An 18,822-nucleotide genomic window follows, 5' to 3' on the forward strand; every position below is an offset into this window, starting at 1 on the left:
ACAAATCTCTATAAATTCTAAAAATTGATCATGATTAATCATGTTGCCGGTTAGAGACAACTATGATAAACTTTTCCAATAATTGTTAGCTTGATCTCATCACCTCTTCTTAATTAAAACTTGATGGGTTGAACAAATGGAATATGACTACTAGAGGGGTGTACCTATGTGTCCAAGGTTATAATCAAGGTTTACATGAACTATCTCTAACTATGACAAGGGTTTACTAGGAGCATCATAATCTACCTATGGATAGCTGGGTTTACAAGTGTGTCCTATGTATAGAATAGACCACCTTTACAAAATTGGATAAAACCTATTTTCTACAAGAGCCTTGAACTCCACTTGCCCAAGATACATGTAGGTGAGATAGGACTGTTATAACAACTACGAAAAGTTGTCGATACATTCAATATATTGACCCTATTGGTTGCAATGTACAATGTGCATGTGATTATTATGAGGAGTGACTTAAGTAGTTTTTTTGCCTCCACTCCACGAGAGGGAGAGGGAGAGGGAGACGGAGAGGGAGACGGAGAGGGCAAGAGGGGGAGAGGGAGAGAGGGAGAGGGAGAGGGAGAGGGGAGAGGGGGAGGGGGAGGGAGAGGGAGCGTGAGAGAGAGAGAGAGAGAGCTTACATGTGAGCCTCCATGTAAGTTAATGGTCAAACAAATAGTCAATACACCGTATATTTAGAACTATCATAAACTAGTCATTTCTAAATCACGTGGTTATTTGTTTTAAAAATGAAAATCAATTTCGTGGTAAATTTTAGAAAGAAAAGTGATAGTTTTTCTTCGAGGGTATGCAAATTGCATACCATAACTTTATAGAAGAAAAGAAATGAAGGTAAAATACAATTAACACACACGTTGCGAATAACGAGCGTAGCACAACTCCACATCCAGCTAGTCCAAGGACAACACCACACGACAACACAACTACAACACGAAAGAGCCTACCCAAAATCAAGAGCCTCGCCGCATCTCGCCTGACGTCTGTCATCACCGAAGAACCGTCCCGATGAAGGCATCATCTTGGAATCACCGACGATGGTCGTACCTTGCGCCGGAGCAGAGCGACCAGGGCAACGACGAACACCACCGCAAAACGTGCCGCCAGCCACTCACACCACCATGGCCGAGGGAAACGTGGAACCAAAGGCACCTCCACCCCGACGGAAGGACAACAACCATTCAACACCACCGACAAGGGCTAGGTCCGCCCACGATAGTCGTCACCCGCTCAAAGGGACGACCTTGCGACAACACCGACCCAGGATCCAGATCGGAGCCGAGCAGGCCCAGATCTGACAGCCCCACCGCGGACCACCAGCACGCCGGCGTCGGTAGGAGAACACCGCCGCTCGCCTCACAGCCACAGGTGGCCGGCGCACGCTGCTCACCAGGCACCTCTTGGTCGATCCTCACCGCGCCGCCCTATACCTGGCCTGAAGCTCGCGCCGCCACCTTTTGACCACACCGTCGTGCCCGTCCTTCACCAGCACACTACTAGCCATGCCCGACCGCCACCACCACACCGTAGCTCCACAAATCCCGTCGCGCGTCGATGATGGACTGTGCCGCCGACCGCGGCAGACCCGCGCAGCCGAGGGAACAACCCTCGTCCGTGCGTAGAAGAGCTATCCGGACGCGCCGCCTCACCCGCCTCCTTTGACGACCGGGTGCGCCCGCCACCACCGGTGGCAGCGGCCTTGGGGGAAGCAGATCGGCCAGCTCCGCGCTACGGTTGGGGGTCCTCCGGAGTCACTCGCGCGAGCGACCCGGCAGAAGATGTTGTTGCTAAAGTGATATTTTTAAAATCTAACCTCAAATGTGGTAATGTTTTGTGCTATTAACTCGGTCCAGACGGAACAACCCTTGCATCTCTCAATGTTTTTTTTTTTTTGTCAACAAAAAAGAAAGAAATCTCCGTGACGACTTTGGACTCTCGCAAGGGTAGCACGACACATCGACACATGCATGCGTAGATTAATGTCATTATTGATCATGGATACACAAAGCTGGTCGTACACACATGATTAGGAAGCATAAATACTCGAGATTCAGGCATACTCAGATCCCTACGTACATAGGTACGCATACTCAGATCCCTACGTACATAGGTACGCATGCAAGTATGCACCACACGAACGCGTGCACAAGCAGTACCACTTTACAACTCACACCACTAATAGCGACACTGCTGATTATTCCATGGATGGATACCTTACTTAAGCTTGTCCGTATACGTGACAGATTGCTTGATCATCGCATCCATGTTCCACGAGCCAGCTCGCTAGCTCAGTTGACGGGCTTGTCGGAGCCAGCGCGACGTGCGTACACCGGCGGCTTCGGCTTGGACGGCCCCGGCTGGGGGTTGGGGTTTGGCTGCGGCTTTGGTGTTGGCTTGGGGGTCGGTTTGGGGTTCGGGTGTGGATCAGGCTTTGGGTTCCCCTTGACGGAGCGAACTGACAGTGAGTCCAATGGCGTCGGCTTGGATGGTCCTGGCTGTGGTTTAGGCTCCGGCTTTGCAGGAGTGGGGTTTGGGATTGGCTGGGGCTTTGGCTTTGGTTGTGGCTTGACGTCTCGGTCCGGCTTTTCTGGGTTTGTCCTAGGGTTAGGTTGCGGGTCGGGTTTTGGGTTTGCTCTGTCGGCAACCGTGTCTAGTGAATACACTGGGAACGACCCTGGCTGAGGTTCAGGTTTGGGCTTTTCATCAGGGGTTGGCTTCGGGTTCGGCTGTGGCATTGGCTTCGGGTGTGGCTTGGCATCTGGGTCCGGTTTAGGCTCTGGCTTCACGGGGGTTAGCTTCGGATTCGGACGAGGCATTGGTTTTGGTTGTGGCTTGACATCGGGGTCTGGAGTCGGGTTAGGTTCCGGCTTTACGGGGGTCGTTGGCTTTGGGTTAGGCAACGGTGTTTTGGGGTTGGGTTGAGGCATCGGTTTTGGATTCGGTTTCGGTGAAGGCTTGAGGTCAATGAGCCTCCCGCCATCAGCGAGGCTAGGATCATCCGCCGTGACCATTGCAAGGAGGAGAAGCAGGGCCAGATGAAAGCACACCGAAGTGCGGCCGAGAGACCTCATCGTTGCGAGGTTTTCTGGGTGCTCAGTCTATGTATCTCTTGGTGGTTACTAAACGTGAGGTGTGTTTGTGCTGTGCTAATGGCATGGGGGTTTGTATGAGATTTATAGGAGCACCTAGCCAAGCAACACCGGACGTGTGTCCCTTCGTATCTATCTTGTCCCATGGGTCATGGGTACACACATGTGAGCCACGATGTGCCATGCCGTTTCCGACACGTCGCCGCTTTTCTTTTCTTTTTCAACTCTTGACGGTTATAAAATGAAGTGAAAGTGATGATCACTTATCGGGCCTAGCTTTGCCACACAAATGCATGCATTGCATGCAATCATACATATCATTTCTTTCCCTCTTGAAATTAGTGTTCACAATACTGGTTGTCTACCCGCGTTGCAACATCTATCGTATCTCCAAAGGAGATGTCAAATAATGATCACTGGACACGTATTTACGCGGATGTATGTGCGCGGGCGGGCAGAAAGTTACATGGCCACTCCTCATGCTACCATTTTATCATTTTTTTTTCTTACAACAATACGTTATTTTACTGCTATTGGCAGTTACCATCGATCAATCGGGCCACACATAAAAAGCTAATTCATTTTTTAGCAGAGTACAATCAAAATCGCTTACATATACGAATATACACTCATGTTTATAAATGCACGCACGTATACCCTATCCCTATGAGCACTTTTAAGAGACTAAGCCGGCACATCATTTTGAGATTGACGAAATCGTCACTCATGCCTTCGTTGTCGACGAAAACGTCTCCTCCCACTAAAAACACATCGCCAGAAGACCTGCTGAACAGGGGATACCACAGTCGTCCTAACCATTCAACCACGAATTGGGTTGCAGCTAATTCATTATATTTTTGAAAAATCTAATTCACATCTTTTTTACATCACACATAATGAGAAAGGATGTGACTAGATCTCCATCGGACGAGAATCAAATGAAAGAACATATAAATAAGAAGAAAATAATTAAAATAATTTTTGCACGGATATGCATGTAAAATTTCACGAATATAGCATCGTCTCACTCGACTGAGATTTAGCAATCCCAAAAAAATCATCGAGTGGTATATGTATCTTCCTTCGGTTTCCACTCCACTTCAGATTGCACATGTTTTTTTGCTACTCCCTCTGTCACAGTTTATAAGACATGCACGTGTATCTAGGTCGTCAATTTAACTTATATAAAATATATTGTTTAACATGATAATTATATCATTAAAAAATAGAACATCTAAAGTTTCTAATGATATATTTTTGTAATATATGCCTCTCATTAAGTTGATCAAATTAACGACCTACATACACGTGTCGGACTTATAAACTGAAACGGAGGGAGTATCTCATTTCATGTTAATGATTTAGGCAGCTGGCAATAAAATGGCCGAACACAATTGATGGTATCCACGGACTCGTGCATGCATTCCACAACAGTGGTAGTTACGTTGCGTTGCGTTACGTCGCGAGATAGGTCATTGTTGGCTTCTAAATCGGTTTTTTAAACCCTTCTTGTCTATGTTGTAAACCTTAATTGAACGGCCTTATTCTAAAACCGGATGTTGCCTCCTTTCAAAGAAAAAGAAGTGTGTCTGCGCTAACTGTGAAACGACCTACTATGGATAGGGTTAAGTTAAAATTTGGCGTTCGGTCCTTGGTGATGTGCTCGGAATTGGAATGGTATTGCGAGACTATGATGAAGGAAAAAATCCGGGATGGAGTTTGAACCTCCTCCTGCCCGTGGCGACCTCACTGCCGCCGCCCCTCTTGGCCGCCCTGACAGGGGTCCCGCCGTCGCTCCGGCCGCAGCCCCTGCCATCCTTCCTCCACCCTTGGCCATCTCCTTGTCGTTGCCCTCCTCGTGGGCGGATCTGGCGAAGGAGGACGACGAGGCCGAGGAGGAGTCATTGGCGATGACGTCGATGCCTAGGTCTCCGTTTGCTTCCCCTCCTTTGTCTCGGGTCGCCGCCGTCGTCGCTGGCTCTAGTGGTGCTCCTAGGGGTGGGAGTGCCCCTCGGCTGGCGTGGTCAGCCACCCGAGTTCGGCATGGTGGCGCCCCGGATGACAAGGCCTCGTCGTTGCCGCGCTCGCGGTGTCGTCGCCAGCTCCAGGGCTGGGGTGTCCTGGGGCGGGTTGACAAGGGCCCGGTCAGCCGCACTTGGGTGTGCATGGCGCTGCCGGTGATCCCCGGTGCTGCCTCGTCGGCCAATGGTCGCATCGCCCCTTCCGCCCGTTTTGGGTCAGGCCTCCCCCGGCCGTGCGTCGACCCCTTCTGCCCTCTCCCAGTGGCTCCGTCGTGCTGGCCCCTGATACGTCTTTGTCGTATCTACTTTTCCAAACTCTTTTGCCCTTGTTTTGGACTCTAATTTGCATGATTTGAATGGAACTAATCCGAACTCACGCTGTTTTCAGCAGAATTGCCATGGTGTTGTTTTTGTGCAGAAATGGAAGTTCTCGGAACGTCCTGAAAATTTACGGAGATTTTTTCTGGAATAAAAGAAAAATACCTGCGCAAAGATCCACTCGAGGTGGCGTGCCAGTGGGCCACAAGCCCACAGGCCGCGGCCACCCCCTATGGCCGCGCCATGCAGGCTTGTGGGGCCCACGTGGCACCACCGCCCCCAATCTCAGCTCTATATCTTCCGTTTCGCCTGGAAAAAATCAGAGAGAAGGTTTCATCGCGTTTTGCGATACGAAGGCGCCGCCACATCCTGTTCTTCATCTGGAGGGCAGATCTCGAGTCCGTTTCAGGCTTCGGAGAGGGGAAATCGTCGCCATCGTCATCACCAACCTTTCTCCATCGCCAATTCCATGATGCTCTTCATCGTTCGTGAGTAATCTCATCGTAGGCTTGATGGACGGTGATGAGTTGGATGTGATCTATCATGTAATTGAGTTAGTTCTTGACGGGGATTGATCCCTAGTATCCACTATGTTCTAGATTGATGTTGCTACTACTTGGCTATGCTTAATGCTTGTCACTAGGCCCGAGTGTCATGATTTCAGATCTGAATCTATTATGTTGTCGCCAATATATGTGTGTTTTAGATCCTATCTTGCAAGTTGTAGTCACCTACTATGTGTTATGACCCAGCAACCCCGAAGTGACAATAGCCGGAACCACTGCCGGAGATGACCATAGTATGAGGAGTTCATGTATTCACCGCGTGTTAATGCGTTGGTTCGGTTCTTTATTAAAAGGAGAACCTTAATATCATGTAGTTTCCATTAGGACCCCGCTGCCACGGGAGGGATGGACAATAGATGTCATGCAAGTTCTTTTCCCTAAGCACGTATGACTACATACGGAATACATGCCTACATTAGGTTGACGAACGGGAGCTAGTTACATATCTCTCCGTGTTATAGCTGTGACATGATGAATCACATCCGTCATACTCATCCATCACCGATCCACTGCGTACGAGTCTTTTACTACTGGTTCTCGCTACGTAACTTTGCATAGGCTTGTCCCTTGCTACAAAAGGGATTGGGCCACTTTGCTACTACTGTTGCTACTGTTGTTACTTTGCTGCTGCTGCTACTACTGTTCCTTACTACTCCGCTGTTACTTGTTGCAAGACTTTGTTGGCGCCGTTACCGAGGCTAGGTAAGCGTCACTAACATCCATTCAACAAGGCTTTTTCTAGCGCCATTGATACAACAGTTAGGAATAGTCTGCCGTCAACAGATCTTTTTCTGACACCGTTGCTATCATACTACTTTGCTACTGATACTTTGCTTGCACACACTAATCTTTCAGGTGTGGTTGAATCTGACACATTCAGCTGCTAATACTTGAGAATATTCTTTCGCTTCCCGTCGTGGGAACCAACAAATTTGGGTTGAATACTCTACCCTCGAAAACTGTTGTGATCCCATACGCTTGTTGGACATCAGCCCCCGTTGGCGAACCGGCTGTGCTGCCACGGCGCCCTCCGGCGCTCGTCCAGGACGGCGTGTCTTGGGCCGCTGCTGTGGTTGGGGTGGGCCCTAGGGTTCCCTCGGCCCAACCTGGGGCAGGGGGAGTCTCACCCATCATCGGCTCGGTTCCCAATCCGTCTGTTGCCACCCAGCAGCTCATGGGCACTTCTCCTTTGCCGCCAGCCCAGCGGGGCTATGTTTCGCTACCGGTAGGGTTTCCCCTACAGCCAACCCCATGGCGCATCCTCGACTCCCTCCTTCCTGCTCTCGACCTGACGCCACCTCCACCTCCCGTCGCGCCCACCTCGGCTCCTGCTCTGTTCGAGGATGCCTCGCTCGAGCCGCCGCTCCTCCCCCCGCCTTCCGCGGCTCTTCTGGTCCGCCCCATGCCGCGGGACCGCGTCGACGACCAGCTCCGCCAGAAACGCGGGCTGGACGGCCGGGATGGCCATTACTACTCTCGGCCCTCCCCGGATGGGGCCCGTCGCGAGGCTGACCTGTGACGGCGGTTGGAGCAGCCGCCGGCCTCCTCCCGGTCTGTCCGCGGGTCCCCCTCGCGCAGCAACGGTCGCTCCTCTCTGCTACTGCGACAACAGGCCTTCCCTGGCAACGGCGCTAGGAATCCTTCTGTCACGGGCTACGCCTATAGGGACTTCCTTGGCAAATATGCAAAGAATTTCCCTACGGCCTTGGAGCCTTGCGTTGGTGTTCCCTTGAAGAGGAAAGGGTGATGTAGCGCAACGGCGGTAAGTATTTCCCTCAGTTTGAGAACCAAGGTATCGATCCAGTGGGAGAATCGTGTCGAGTCACAAGTACCTGCACAAACACAAAGAGCTTGCACCCAACACTATGAAGGGGTTGTCAATCCCTTATAGGTTGCTTGCAAAGTGAGAACTGAAAGCAAAAAGTAAACAAAGCAAAGTAAAAGCGAAAGTGGAGACGATAATTGTGAATAGACCCGGGGGCCGTAGTGTTCACTGGTGGCTTCTCTCATGAAAGGAAGTAGAGGGTGGGTGAACGAATTATTGTCGAGCAATTGTTAGGACCGCGCAAAGCCGTGACATCATCTATGGCAATGATTATATCTATAGGCATCACGTCCAAAACAAGTAGACCGATACTTTTTGCATCTACTACTATTACTCCACACGTCGACCGCTATCCAGCATGCATCTAGTGTATTATGTTCATAAGAACATAGTAACGCCTTAAGCAAGATGACATGATGTAGATGGACAATCTCATATCTACGATATAAGCCCATCTTGTTACCCTTGATGGCAACAACACGATGCGTGCCTTGCTGCCCCTTCTTTCACTTGGAAAGGTCACCACACGGTATGATCCCAAAACCAAGCACTTCTCCCATTGCAAGAATCATAGATCTAGTTGGCCAACCAAAACCCAAGACTCGGAGAGCCTTACAAGGATATCAAATCATGCATATAAGAAATCAGCAAAGACTCAAATATAATTCATACATAATCTGATCACAAATCCACAATTCATCGGATCTCGACAAACACACCGCCAAAGAGGATTACATCGGATAGATCTCCAAGAAGATCATGGAGAACTTTGTATTGACGATCCAAGAGAGAGAAGAAGCCATCTAGCTACTAACTACGGACTCGTAGGTCTGAAGTTGACTACTCACGAGTCATTGGAGAGGCGATGATGTTGATGTCGAAGCCCTCCAACTCCAAAGTCCCCTCAGGCAGGGCACCGGGAAGAGTCTCCAGATGAGATCTTGCGGAAATGGAAGCTTGCGGCGGCAGAAAAGTGTTTTCGTGGATGCCCTGATTTGTTTTGGATTTTAAGGAATATATAGGCGAAAGAGCTAGGGCAGGGGAGCGCCAGGGAGGCCACAAGCCTGGTAGCCGCCGACCCCCTGGTGGCGGCTACACGGCTTGTGGCCCCCCTATAGCTCTCGTGCCTTGGCCCTCAAGTCCCCCGATCTTCTTCTGTTCTGGAAAAATTTTATTTCGGGGATTTTATTCCGTTTGGACTCCGTTCCAAAATCAGATCTGAAAAGAGTCAAAAACACAGAGAAAACAAGAACTGGCACTTGGCACTTTATTAATAAGTTAGTCCCAAAAGAGATATAAAAGGTACATAAAACATCCAAAGTTGACAAGATAACAACATGAAACCATAAAAAATTATAGATACGTTTGAGACGTATCAAGCATCCCCAAGCTTAACTCCTGCTCGTCCTCGAGTAGGGAAGTGATAAAGAATGAATTTTTGATGCTTTCACGCTACCTAGCATATATGTCCATTGTAAGTCCTCTTATGTGACGTGAATGTTCAGATCCATTAGATTCAAAACAATAGTTTGCTATTGATGTGGAGACAATAACAAATCAAGCAAACTAGCAAGGTAATCATGAACTTTCAAAATAACGAGGCCAAAAGAAAGTTATCCCTACAAAATCATATAGTCTGGCTATGCTCTATCATCCTTGCACAACGAATTTAAATCATGCACAACCCCGGTATTGGCCAAGTAATTGTTTTCACACCTCTACTTTCTCAAACTTTTTCAACTCTCACGCAATACATGAGCGTGAGCCATGGTTTTAGCACTATAAGTGGAATGAAGTGTGGTGGAGGTTGCAAGACAAACAAGGAGAAGATGGTCACATAACTAGGCATATCAATGAGCTATGGCGATGCTCATCAATAGATATCAATGTGAATGAGTAGGGATTGCCATACAAATGATGCACTAGAGCTAAGAGTATGTGAAAGCTCTTAAAGAAAACTAGTGGGTGTGCATCCAACTTGCTTGCTCACGAAGACCTAGGGCAAATTTGAGGAAGCCTACCATTGGAATATACAAGCCAAGTTATATAATTAAAATTTCCCACTGGCTATATGGTGGTGACAAAACGAGAGACTCTCAATCATGAAGATCATGGTGCTTAATAAGCACAAGTGTGAAAGGATAGTAGCATTGTCCCTTCTCTCTTTTTCTCTCATTTTTTTGGTGGGCTCTTTGGCCTCTCTTTTTTGGTGGGCATCTTTGGCCTCTTTTATAAATGGGCTTCGTTGGTCTCTTTTATTTCCTCACATGGGACAATGCTCCATCAATGATGATCATCACACTTACAACTCAAAACTTAGAGCAATGATGACTCTATATTAAATGCCTTTAGTAGTGTACCGTGACAATGATCTAGCATGGCATAGACATTAATGGAAACATCATGCTAGCTATCTTACACTCATGCAATGGCAATGTAGAAGCTGTGGCACATGTCATGGTGGTAGTTGCATGGCAATAGATCTCGGAATGGCTTTGGAAAAGCCATAGTAGGTAGGTATGGTGGCTATTTTGAGGGAGGCTAATGTTGGGTTTTGTGCACCGGCGAAAGTTGCACGACACTAAATAAGATAGTGATGGTGGAAGGTGAAAGTGCATCTAAACCATGGACTCAACATTAGTCATGAAGAACTCATGTACTTGTTTCAAAAGTTTTAGTAGTAATCGAAATAAAGCATTCAACGCATACTCCTAGGGGAAGGGTTGGTAGGTATAAACCATCGCACGATCCCGACCGCCACACAAAGGATGACAATCAATAGACTAATCATGCTCATACTTCATCACATAGCGGTTCACCATACGTGCATGCTACGGGAATCACTAACTTCAACACAAGTATTTCTAGATCCACAACACCTTACTAACAACTTAAATATTACCACAACCACAACTCAAAACTAATTGAGAGGAATCAAACTTATCTTACTATTCAATGCAAATGAAGGTGGAAGTTTTCATATCCCTTTGGATAACTACCCCTTTTGAGACTACTTCCATAGCATAGATCAACTACCAAGCCACGCTCTTCCGTGCTCTAAAAGATATAAGTGAAGCACATAGAGCAAAATCAACTACCTCAAAGGATATAAGTGAAGCTCGACAAAATCACGGTGAGTGCATGTCTCTCTCTCTAGGTGTGCAGCAAGGAAGATTGTGACACAACAAAAATAAAAGACTCCTATGATACAAGACGCTCCTAGCAAAACACATAACATGTGGTGAATACAAATATAGCCCCAAGTAACGTTACCGATGGATTGAAGACGAAAGAGGGATGCCTTCCCGGGGCATCCCCAAGATTAGGCTTTTACGGCATCCTTGAATCAACTTGGGGTGCCTTGGGCATCCCCAAGCTTGAGCTCTTGCCACTCTTTATCTTTTTTTCCATAAGAACTTCACCCAAAACTTGAAAACTTCACAACACGAAACTTAAACAGAAACTCGTGATAACATTAGTATAAGAAAGCAAACCACCACTTCCTTAGGTATTGTAGCAAACTTAAATTCTACTTATGTTGATGTTGGGTTACTGTATTTTCAATATTCCATGGCTAATACCCCCGATACTATCCATAGTTTCAACAAAATAAGCAACCAACTCAACAAAAACAGAATCTGTTAACAGGAGACCAGTCTGTAGCAATATGTATACTTCGTATACTTCTGGTACTTCACAAATTCTGAACAATTACGACAGTCTGTAGAATTTGTGTATTAATCAGCAGCAAAATGAATCAACTCAAAAGCTCTTACAGAAAAAAAATGAAAATTCTTTTCGTGACCAGAAAGTTTCTGTCTTTTCCAGCACGACCAAACGATCATCCCCAAGACTAATCATAACGGTTTTGCTTGGCACAAATGCAAAAGAAACACAAAAAAACACAATCATAACATAATTATGAAAGTGTGGAAAACACAAAATAGAAAAAAAAATGATAGATTCGTTGGGTTGCCTCCCAACAAGCGCTATTGTTTAACGCCCTTAGCTCGGCATTGATAATTCAATTATGCTCACACAAAAGACAAGAATTGAAGCACAACGAGAGCATCATAAAGCATGTGAGAATCACATCTAAGTCTATCATACTTCCTATGAATAGGCATTTTATAGGAAAACAGATTGTCAAGACAACCAATAGTTACCATATGCAAGGAAGAAGAAAGAGACAACAACAATCTCAACATAACGAGAGGTGATTTAGTGATATGAAAGTCTCTACCACAATATTTTCCTCTCTCATAATAATTACATGTGGGATCATATTCGAATTCAACAATGTAAATATCACATATGATATTATTTTCATGATCCACATGCATTTAAAGTTGACGCTCTTAAAAAATAGTGGGATTGTCATCAACTAAAGTCATGACTTCTCCAAACCCATTTTCAATAATATTGCAAATATCATATTCATCATGAGGCTTAAACAAATTTTCAAGATCATAAGAAAAATCATCACCCCATTCATGATCATTGGAACAAGTAGAGGCCATAGCAAAACTAGCATCCCCAAGCTTAGGGTTTTGCATATTTTTAGCATGATTGTCACTAATAGAATTCATAGTGAAACCATTGCAATCATGCTTTTTATTCAAGGAGCCCTCGTGAATAACTTCATGAATTTATTCATCACAATTTTCAGATTCACGCATCTCAAGCAAAACTTCATAAATATAGTCAAGTGCACTCAACTCACTAGCAATTGGATCAACATAATTGGATCTCTTAAAGAGATTAGCAAGTGGATGAGGATCCATATCACTAGATTTTCAGCAAGCGAAGATGCAAGCATATTGAAGGCACATGGCACACAAGCGAACAAAGAGCAGGCGAGAAAAACGGGCGGAAAAAGAAGGCAAAAGACAAAAGAAAACGACAAAGGAGAAAGGCAAATGAAAACGGCAAATGTGAAGTGGGGGAGAGGAAAACGAGAGGCAACTGGCAAAAAGGGGAAATGCAAGAGATGAGTTTGTGACACTTACTTGGATAGATCTTGACTTGATCTCTCCTCCCCGACAAGCGATCCTCCTCCCCGGCAACGGCGCCAGAAATCCTTCTGCTACGGCGACAACAGACCTTCCCTAGCAACGGCGCCAGGAATCCTTCTGTCACGGGCTACGCCTATAGGGACTTCCTTGGCAAATATTCAAAGGATTCCCCCGCGGCCTTGGAGCCTTGCGTTAGTGTTCCCTTGAAGAGGAAAGGGTGATGTAGCACAGCGGCGGTAAGTATTTCCCTTAGTTTGAGAACCAAGGTATCGATCCAGTGGGAGAATCATGTCGAGTCACAAGTACCTGCACAAACACAAAGAGCTTGCACCCAATGCTATGAAGGGGTTGTCAATCCCTTATAGATTGTTTGCAAAGTGAGAACAGAAAGCAAAAAGTAAACAAAGCAAAGTAAAAGCGAAAGTGGAGACGATAATTGTGAATAGACCCGGGGGCCGTGGTGTTCACTAGTGGCTTCTCTCATGAAAGCAAGTAGACGGTGGGTGAAGGAATTACTGTCGAGCAATTGATAGAACCGCGCAAAGTCGTGACGTCATCTATGGCAATGATTATATCTATAGGCATCACGGCCAAAACAAGTAGACCGATACTCTCTGCATCTACTACTATTACTCCACACGTCGACCGCTATCCAGCATGCATCTAGTGTATTAAGTTCATAAGAACAGAGTAACGCCTTAAGCAAGATGACATGATGTAGATGGACAATCTCATATCTACGATAAAAGCCCATCTTGTTACCCTTGATGGCAACAACATGATGCATGCCTTGCTGCCCCTTCTGCCACTTGGAAAGGTCACCACATGGTATGAACCCAAAACCAAGCACTTCTGCCATTGCAAGAATCATAGATCTAGTTGGCCAAACAAAACCCAAGACTTGGAGAGACTTACAAGGATATCAAATCATGCATATAAGAAATCAGCAAAGACTCAAATATAATTCATAGATAATCTGATCACAAATGCACAATTCATCGGATCTCGACAAACACACCGCCAAAGAGGATTACATCGGATAGATCTCCATGAAGATCATGGAGAAATTTGTATTGACGATCCAAGAGAGAGAAAAAGCCATCTAGCTACTAACTACAGACCTGTAGGTCTGAAGTGGACTACTCAGGAGTCATTGGAGAGGCGATGATGTTGTTGTAGAAGCCCTCCAACTCCAAAGTCCCCTCTGGCACGGCACCGGGAAGGGTCTCCAGATGAAATCTCGCGGAAACGAAAGCTTGCGGCGGCGGAAAAGTGTTTTCGTGGATGCCCTGATTTTTTTCTTGATTTTAGGGAATATATAGGCGAAAGAGCTAGGGCAGGGGAGCGCCAGGGAGGCCACAAGCCTGGTAGCCGCCAGCCCCCCTGGTGGCGACTACATGGCTTGTGGGACCCCTGTAGCTCTCCTGCATTGGCCCTCAAGCCCCCCTATCTTCTTGTGTTCTGGAAAAATTTATTTCGGGGATTTTATTCCGTTTGGACTCCGTTCCAAAATTAGATCTGAAAAGAATCAAAAACACAGAAAAAACAGGAACTGGCACTTGGCACTGAATTAATAAGTTAGTCCCATAAAAGATATAAAAGGTACATAAAACATCCAAAGTTGACAAGATAACAGCATGAAACCATCAAAAATTATAGATACGTTTGAGACGTATCACTCTCCCTCCCGGAGCGACCAGCGCTCGCCTGGCCGCGGTCGCTCCCTGGCCCGGGATGGGTTTCGCTCCCCGGCTTGGGTCTCTCGCCAGTCCCCTGCCCATGACGACCAGTCGGTTCACCGCTCGCCATCCCCTGACCGGTGCCGCGGTCGATCCCTCTCGCGAGCCAATCAACGGTTGTTGGTTGATGCTTCTCCCACTAGGCGCTATGTGCCGCCATGCTTCCAACCACAGTTTCCCCTCCCAACGGCCCTACTGATACGTCTCAAACGTATCTATAATTTTTTATGGTTTCACGCTGTTATCTTGTCAACTTTTTCTGTTTTGTTTACCTTTTATATCTTTTTTTGGGGCTAACTTATTAACTCAGTGCCAAGCGCCAGTTCCTGTTTTTTCTGTGTTTTTGACTCTTTTCAGATCTGATTTTGGAACGGAGTCCAAACGGAATAATTCTTTCGCGGTGATTTTTTATGGAAAATATCAAAAATACCGGAAGAAAAAGATACCGAAGGGGGGTCATGAGGGCGCCACAAGCCCTGTCGCCGCCCCAACCCCCAAGGTCAACCCAATCAAGCTTGTGGGCCCCTCGGGGGCCCATTTGATGCAACTCCACTGCCATATGGTCCTATAAATTCAGAAACCTCCAGAAAGAAACCTAGATCGGGAGTTCCGCCGCCGCAAGTTCCTGTTTCCGCGAGATCTCATCTGGAGACCCTTCCCGGTGCCCTGCCGAAGGGGACTTTGGAGTTGGAGGGCCTCTTCATCAACATCATCGCCCCTCCAATGACTCATGAGTAGTTCACTTCAGACCTACGGGTCTGTAGTTAGTAGCTAGATGGCTTCTTTTCTCTCTTGGATCTTCAATACAAAGTTCTCCATGATCTTCATGGAGATCTATCCGATGTAATCCTCTTTGGCGGTGTGTTTGTCGTGATCCGATGAATTGTGGATTTGTGATCAGATTATCTATGATTTATATTTGAGTCTTTGCTGATTTCTAATATGCATGATTTGATATCCTTGTAAGTCTCTCCGAGTCTTGGGTTTTGTTTGGCCAACTAGATCTATGATTCTTGCAATGGGAGAAGTGCTTGGTTCTGGGTTCTTACCGTGTGGTGACCTTTCCCAGTGACAATAGGGGCAGCAAGGCACACATCGTGTAGTTCCCATCAAGGGTAACAAGCTGGGCTTTGTCGTAGATATGAGATTGTCCATCTACATCATGTCATCTTGCTTAAGGCGTTACTCTGTTCTTTTGGACTTAATACACTAGATGCATGCTGGATAGCGGTCGACTTGTGGAGTAATAGTAGTAGATGCAGAAAGTATCGGTCTACTTGTTTTGGACGTGATGCCTATAGATATAATCATTGCCATATATATCATCACGACTTTGCGCGGTTCTATAAATTACTTGACAGTTGTTCGTTCACCCACCGTCTACTTGCTTTCATGAGAGAAGCCACTAGTAAACACTACGACCCCTGGGTCTATTCCCACCCATCGTTTACACCTCCGCTTTTACTTTGCTTTGTTACTTTGTTGCTTTCAGTTCTCACTCGGCAAACAATCTATAAGGGATTGACAACCCATTCATAGCGTTGGGAGCAAGCTCTTTGTGATTGTGCAGGCACTTGTGATACTCCTTCACTCGATCGATACCTTGGTTCTCAAAACTGAGGGAAATACTTACCGCCACTGTCCTACATCACCCTTTCCGCTTCGAGGGAACACCAACGCAAGGCTCCAAGGCCACGGGGGAATCCTTTGCATATTTGCCTAGGAAGTCCCTAAGGCGTAGCCGCTGCAGCAGGATTCCTTGTGCTTTACCAGGGAAGGTCTATTGTCGCAGTAGCAAGAAGAATTTTTGGCGCCGTTGCCGGGGAAGGAGAGATCTATCCAAGTAGGTCTCACAAACTCATCTCTTGCATTTACTTTTTTGCTAGTTGCCTCTCGTTTTCCTCTCCCCCACTTCACATTTGCCGTTTTCATTTGCCTTTCGCCTTTGCCTTTTTCGTTTGCCTTTTCGTTCGCCCTTTTCTCTCGCTTGCTTTCTGTTCGCTTGTGTGCCATGTGCCTTCAATATGATTGCATATTCGCTTGCTGAAAATCTAGTGATATGGATCCTCAGCCACTAGCTAATCTCTTTAAGAGACCCACTTATGTGGAACGAATTGCTAGTGAGTTGAGGGCACTTGACTATCTTTATGGATTTTTGCTTCAGATGCGTGAATCTGAAAATCGTGATGAAGAAATTCATGAAGTGATTCACGAGGGCTCCTTGGATGAAAAGCATGATTGCAATGGTTTCACTATAAATCCTATTAGTGACAATCATGCTAAAAATATGCAAAACCCTAAGCTTGGGGATGCTAGTTTTTCTATGTCCCCTACTTGTTGCAATAATCATGATTGGGGTGATGATCTTTCTTATGGTCTTGAAATTTTGTTTAAGCCTCATGATGAATATGATATTTTCAATATTATTGAAAGTGGGTTTGGAGAAGTCATGACTTTAGTTGATGATCATCCCACTATTTTTGAAGAGCGTCAACTTTGCATGCATGTGATCGTGAAAAGAATATCCTATGTGATAGTTACATTGTTGAATTCGAATATGATCCCACATGTAATTGCTATGAGAGAGGAAAATATTTTGGTAGAAACTTTCATGTTACCAAATTACCTCTCGTTATGTGGAGATTGCTATTGTCTCTTTCTTCTTCCTTGCATATGGCAACTATTGGTTGTCTTGCCAATTTGTTTTCCTATAAAATGCCTATGTATAGGAAGTATGTTAGACTTAGATGTGATTTTCACATGCTTTATGATCCTCTCGTTGTGCTTCAACTCTTGTCTTTTGTCTGAGCATCATTGATGCCTAGCTAAGGGCGTTAAACAATAGCGCTTGTTGGGAGGCAACCCAATGAATCTATCCTTTTTTTAATTTCTGTTTTGTGTTTTCCACACTTTCGTAATTCTGTTATGATTGTGTTTTTTGTGTTTCTTTTTGCGTTTGTGCCAAGCAAAACTGTTATGATTAGTCTTGGGGATGATCGTTTGGTCATGCTGGAAAAGGCAGAAACTTTCTGCTCACGAAAAGAATTTTCAGTATTTTTCTGTAAGAGCTTTTGGGTTGATTCTTTTTGCTTCTGATTCCTACGCAAATTCTTCAGACTGTCGTAAGTTTTCATAATTTTTGAAGTACCAGAAGTATACTAAATATACATATTGCTACAGACTGGTCTTCTGTTAACAGATTCTGTTTTTTTTGTGTTGGTTGCTTATTTTGATGAAACTATGGATAGTATCGGGGGGTATTAGCCATGGAAGATTGAAAATACAGTAACCCAACATCAGCATAATTAGAATTTAAGTTTGCTACAGTACCTAAGGAAGTGGTGGTTTGCTTTCTCATACTAATGTTATCACGAGTTTCTGTTTAAGTTTCGTGTTGTGAAGTTTTCAAGTTTTGGGTGAAGTTCTTATGGACAAAGAGATAAAGAGTGGCAAGAGCTCAAGCTTGGGGATGCCCAAGGCGCCCCAAGAGATTCAAGGATGCCGTAAAAGCCTAAGCTTGGGGATGCCCCAGGAAGGCATCCCCTCTCTCGTCTTCAATCCATCGGTAACGTTACTTGGGGCTATATTTTTATTCACCACATGTTATGTGTTTTTGCTTGGAGCGTCTTGTATCGTAGGAGTCTTTTATTTTTGTTGTGTCACAATCATCCTTGCTGCACACCTAGAGAGATAGACATGCACTCACCGTGATTTGGTCGATCTTCACCTATATCCTTTGGTAGACAATTCAGCTCACATGTGCTTCACTTATATCTTTTGAGCTAGTTGATTTTGCTCTATGTGCTTCACTTATATATTTTAGAGCACGGCGGTGCATGGCTTGGTAGTTGATCTATTCTTTGAAAGTAGTCTCAAGAGGGGTAGTTATCCAAAGGGATACGAAAACTTCCACCTTCATGTGCATTTAATATTTAGAGAAGTTTGATTCATCTCAACTAGTTTTGAGTTGTGGTTATGGTAATATTGAAGTTATGCTAGTAAGGTGTTGTGGATCTAGAAATACTTGTGTTGAAGTTAGTGATTCCCGTAGCATGCACGTATGGTGAACCACTATGTGATGAAGTCTGAGCATGATTAGTCTATTGATTGTCATCCTTTGTGTGGCGGTTGGGATCGCGCGATGGTTTATACCTACCAATCCTTCCCCTAGGAGTATGCGTTGAATGCTTTGTTTCGATTACTAATAAAACTTTTGCAACAAGTATATGAGTTC

General features: G+C 45.6%; 1 protein-coding gene across 1 annotated transcript; it reads right to left on the minus strand.

The window, feature by feature from the left end:
• Window positions 1-1,987: 1,987 nt before the first annotated feature.
• Window positions 1,988-3,156, minus strand: LOC123429902 (protein TsetseEP-like). Its single transcript, XM_045113876.1, has one exon. It carries the CDS (start codon window positions 3,084-3,086, stop codon window positions 2,304-2,306), a length of 783 nt encoding a protein of 260 aa, XP_044969811.1. The 5' UTR covers window positions 3,087-3,156; the 3' UTR covers window positions 1,988-2,303.
• Window positions 3,157-18,822: the final 15,666 nt, after the last annotated feature.

Source organism: Hordeum vulgare, chromosome 2H, assembly GCF_904849725.1.
Source record: "Hordeum vulgare subsp. vulgare chromosome 2H, MorexV3_pseudomolecules_assembly, whole genome shotgun sequence".
NCBI classification, from domain to species: Eukaryota; Viridiplantae; Streptophyta; class Magnoliopsida; order Poales; family Poaceae; genus Hordeum; species Hordeum vulgare.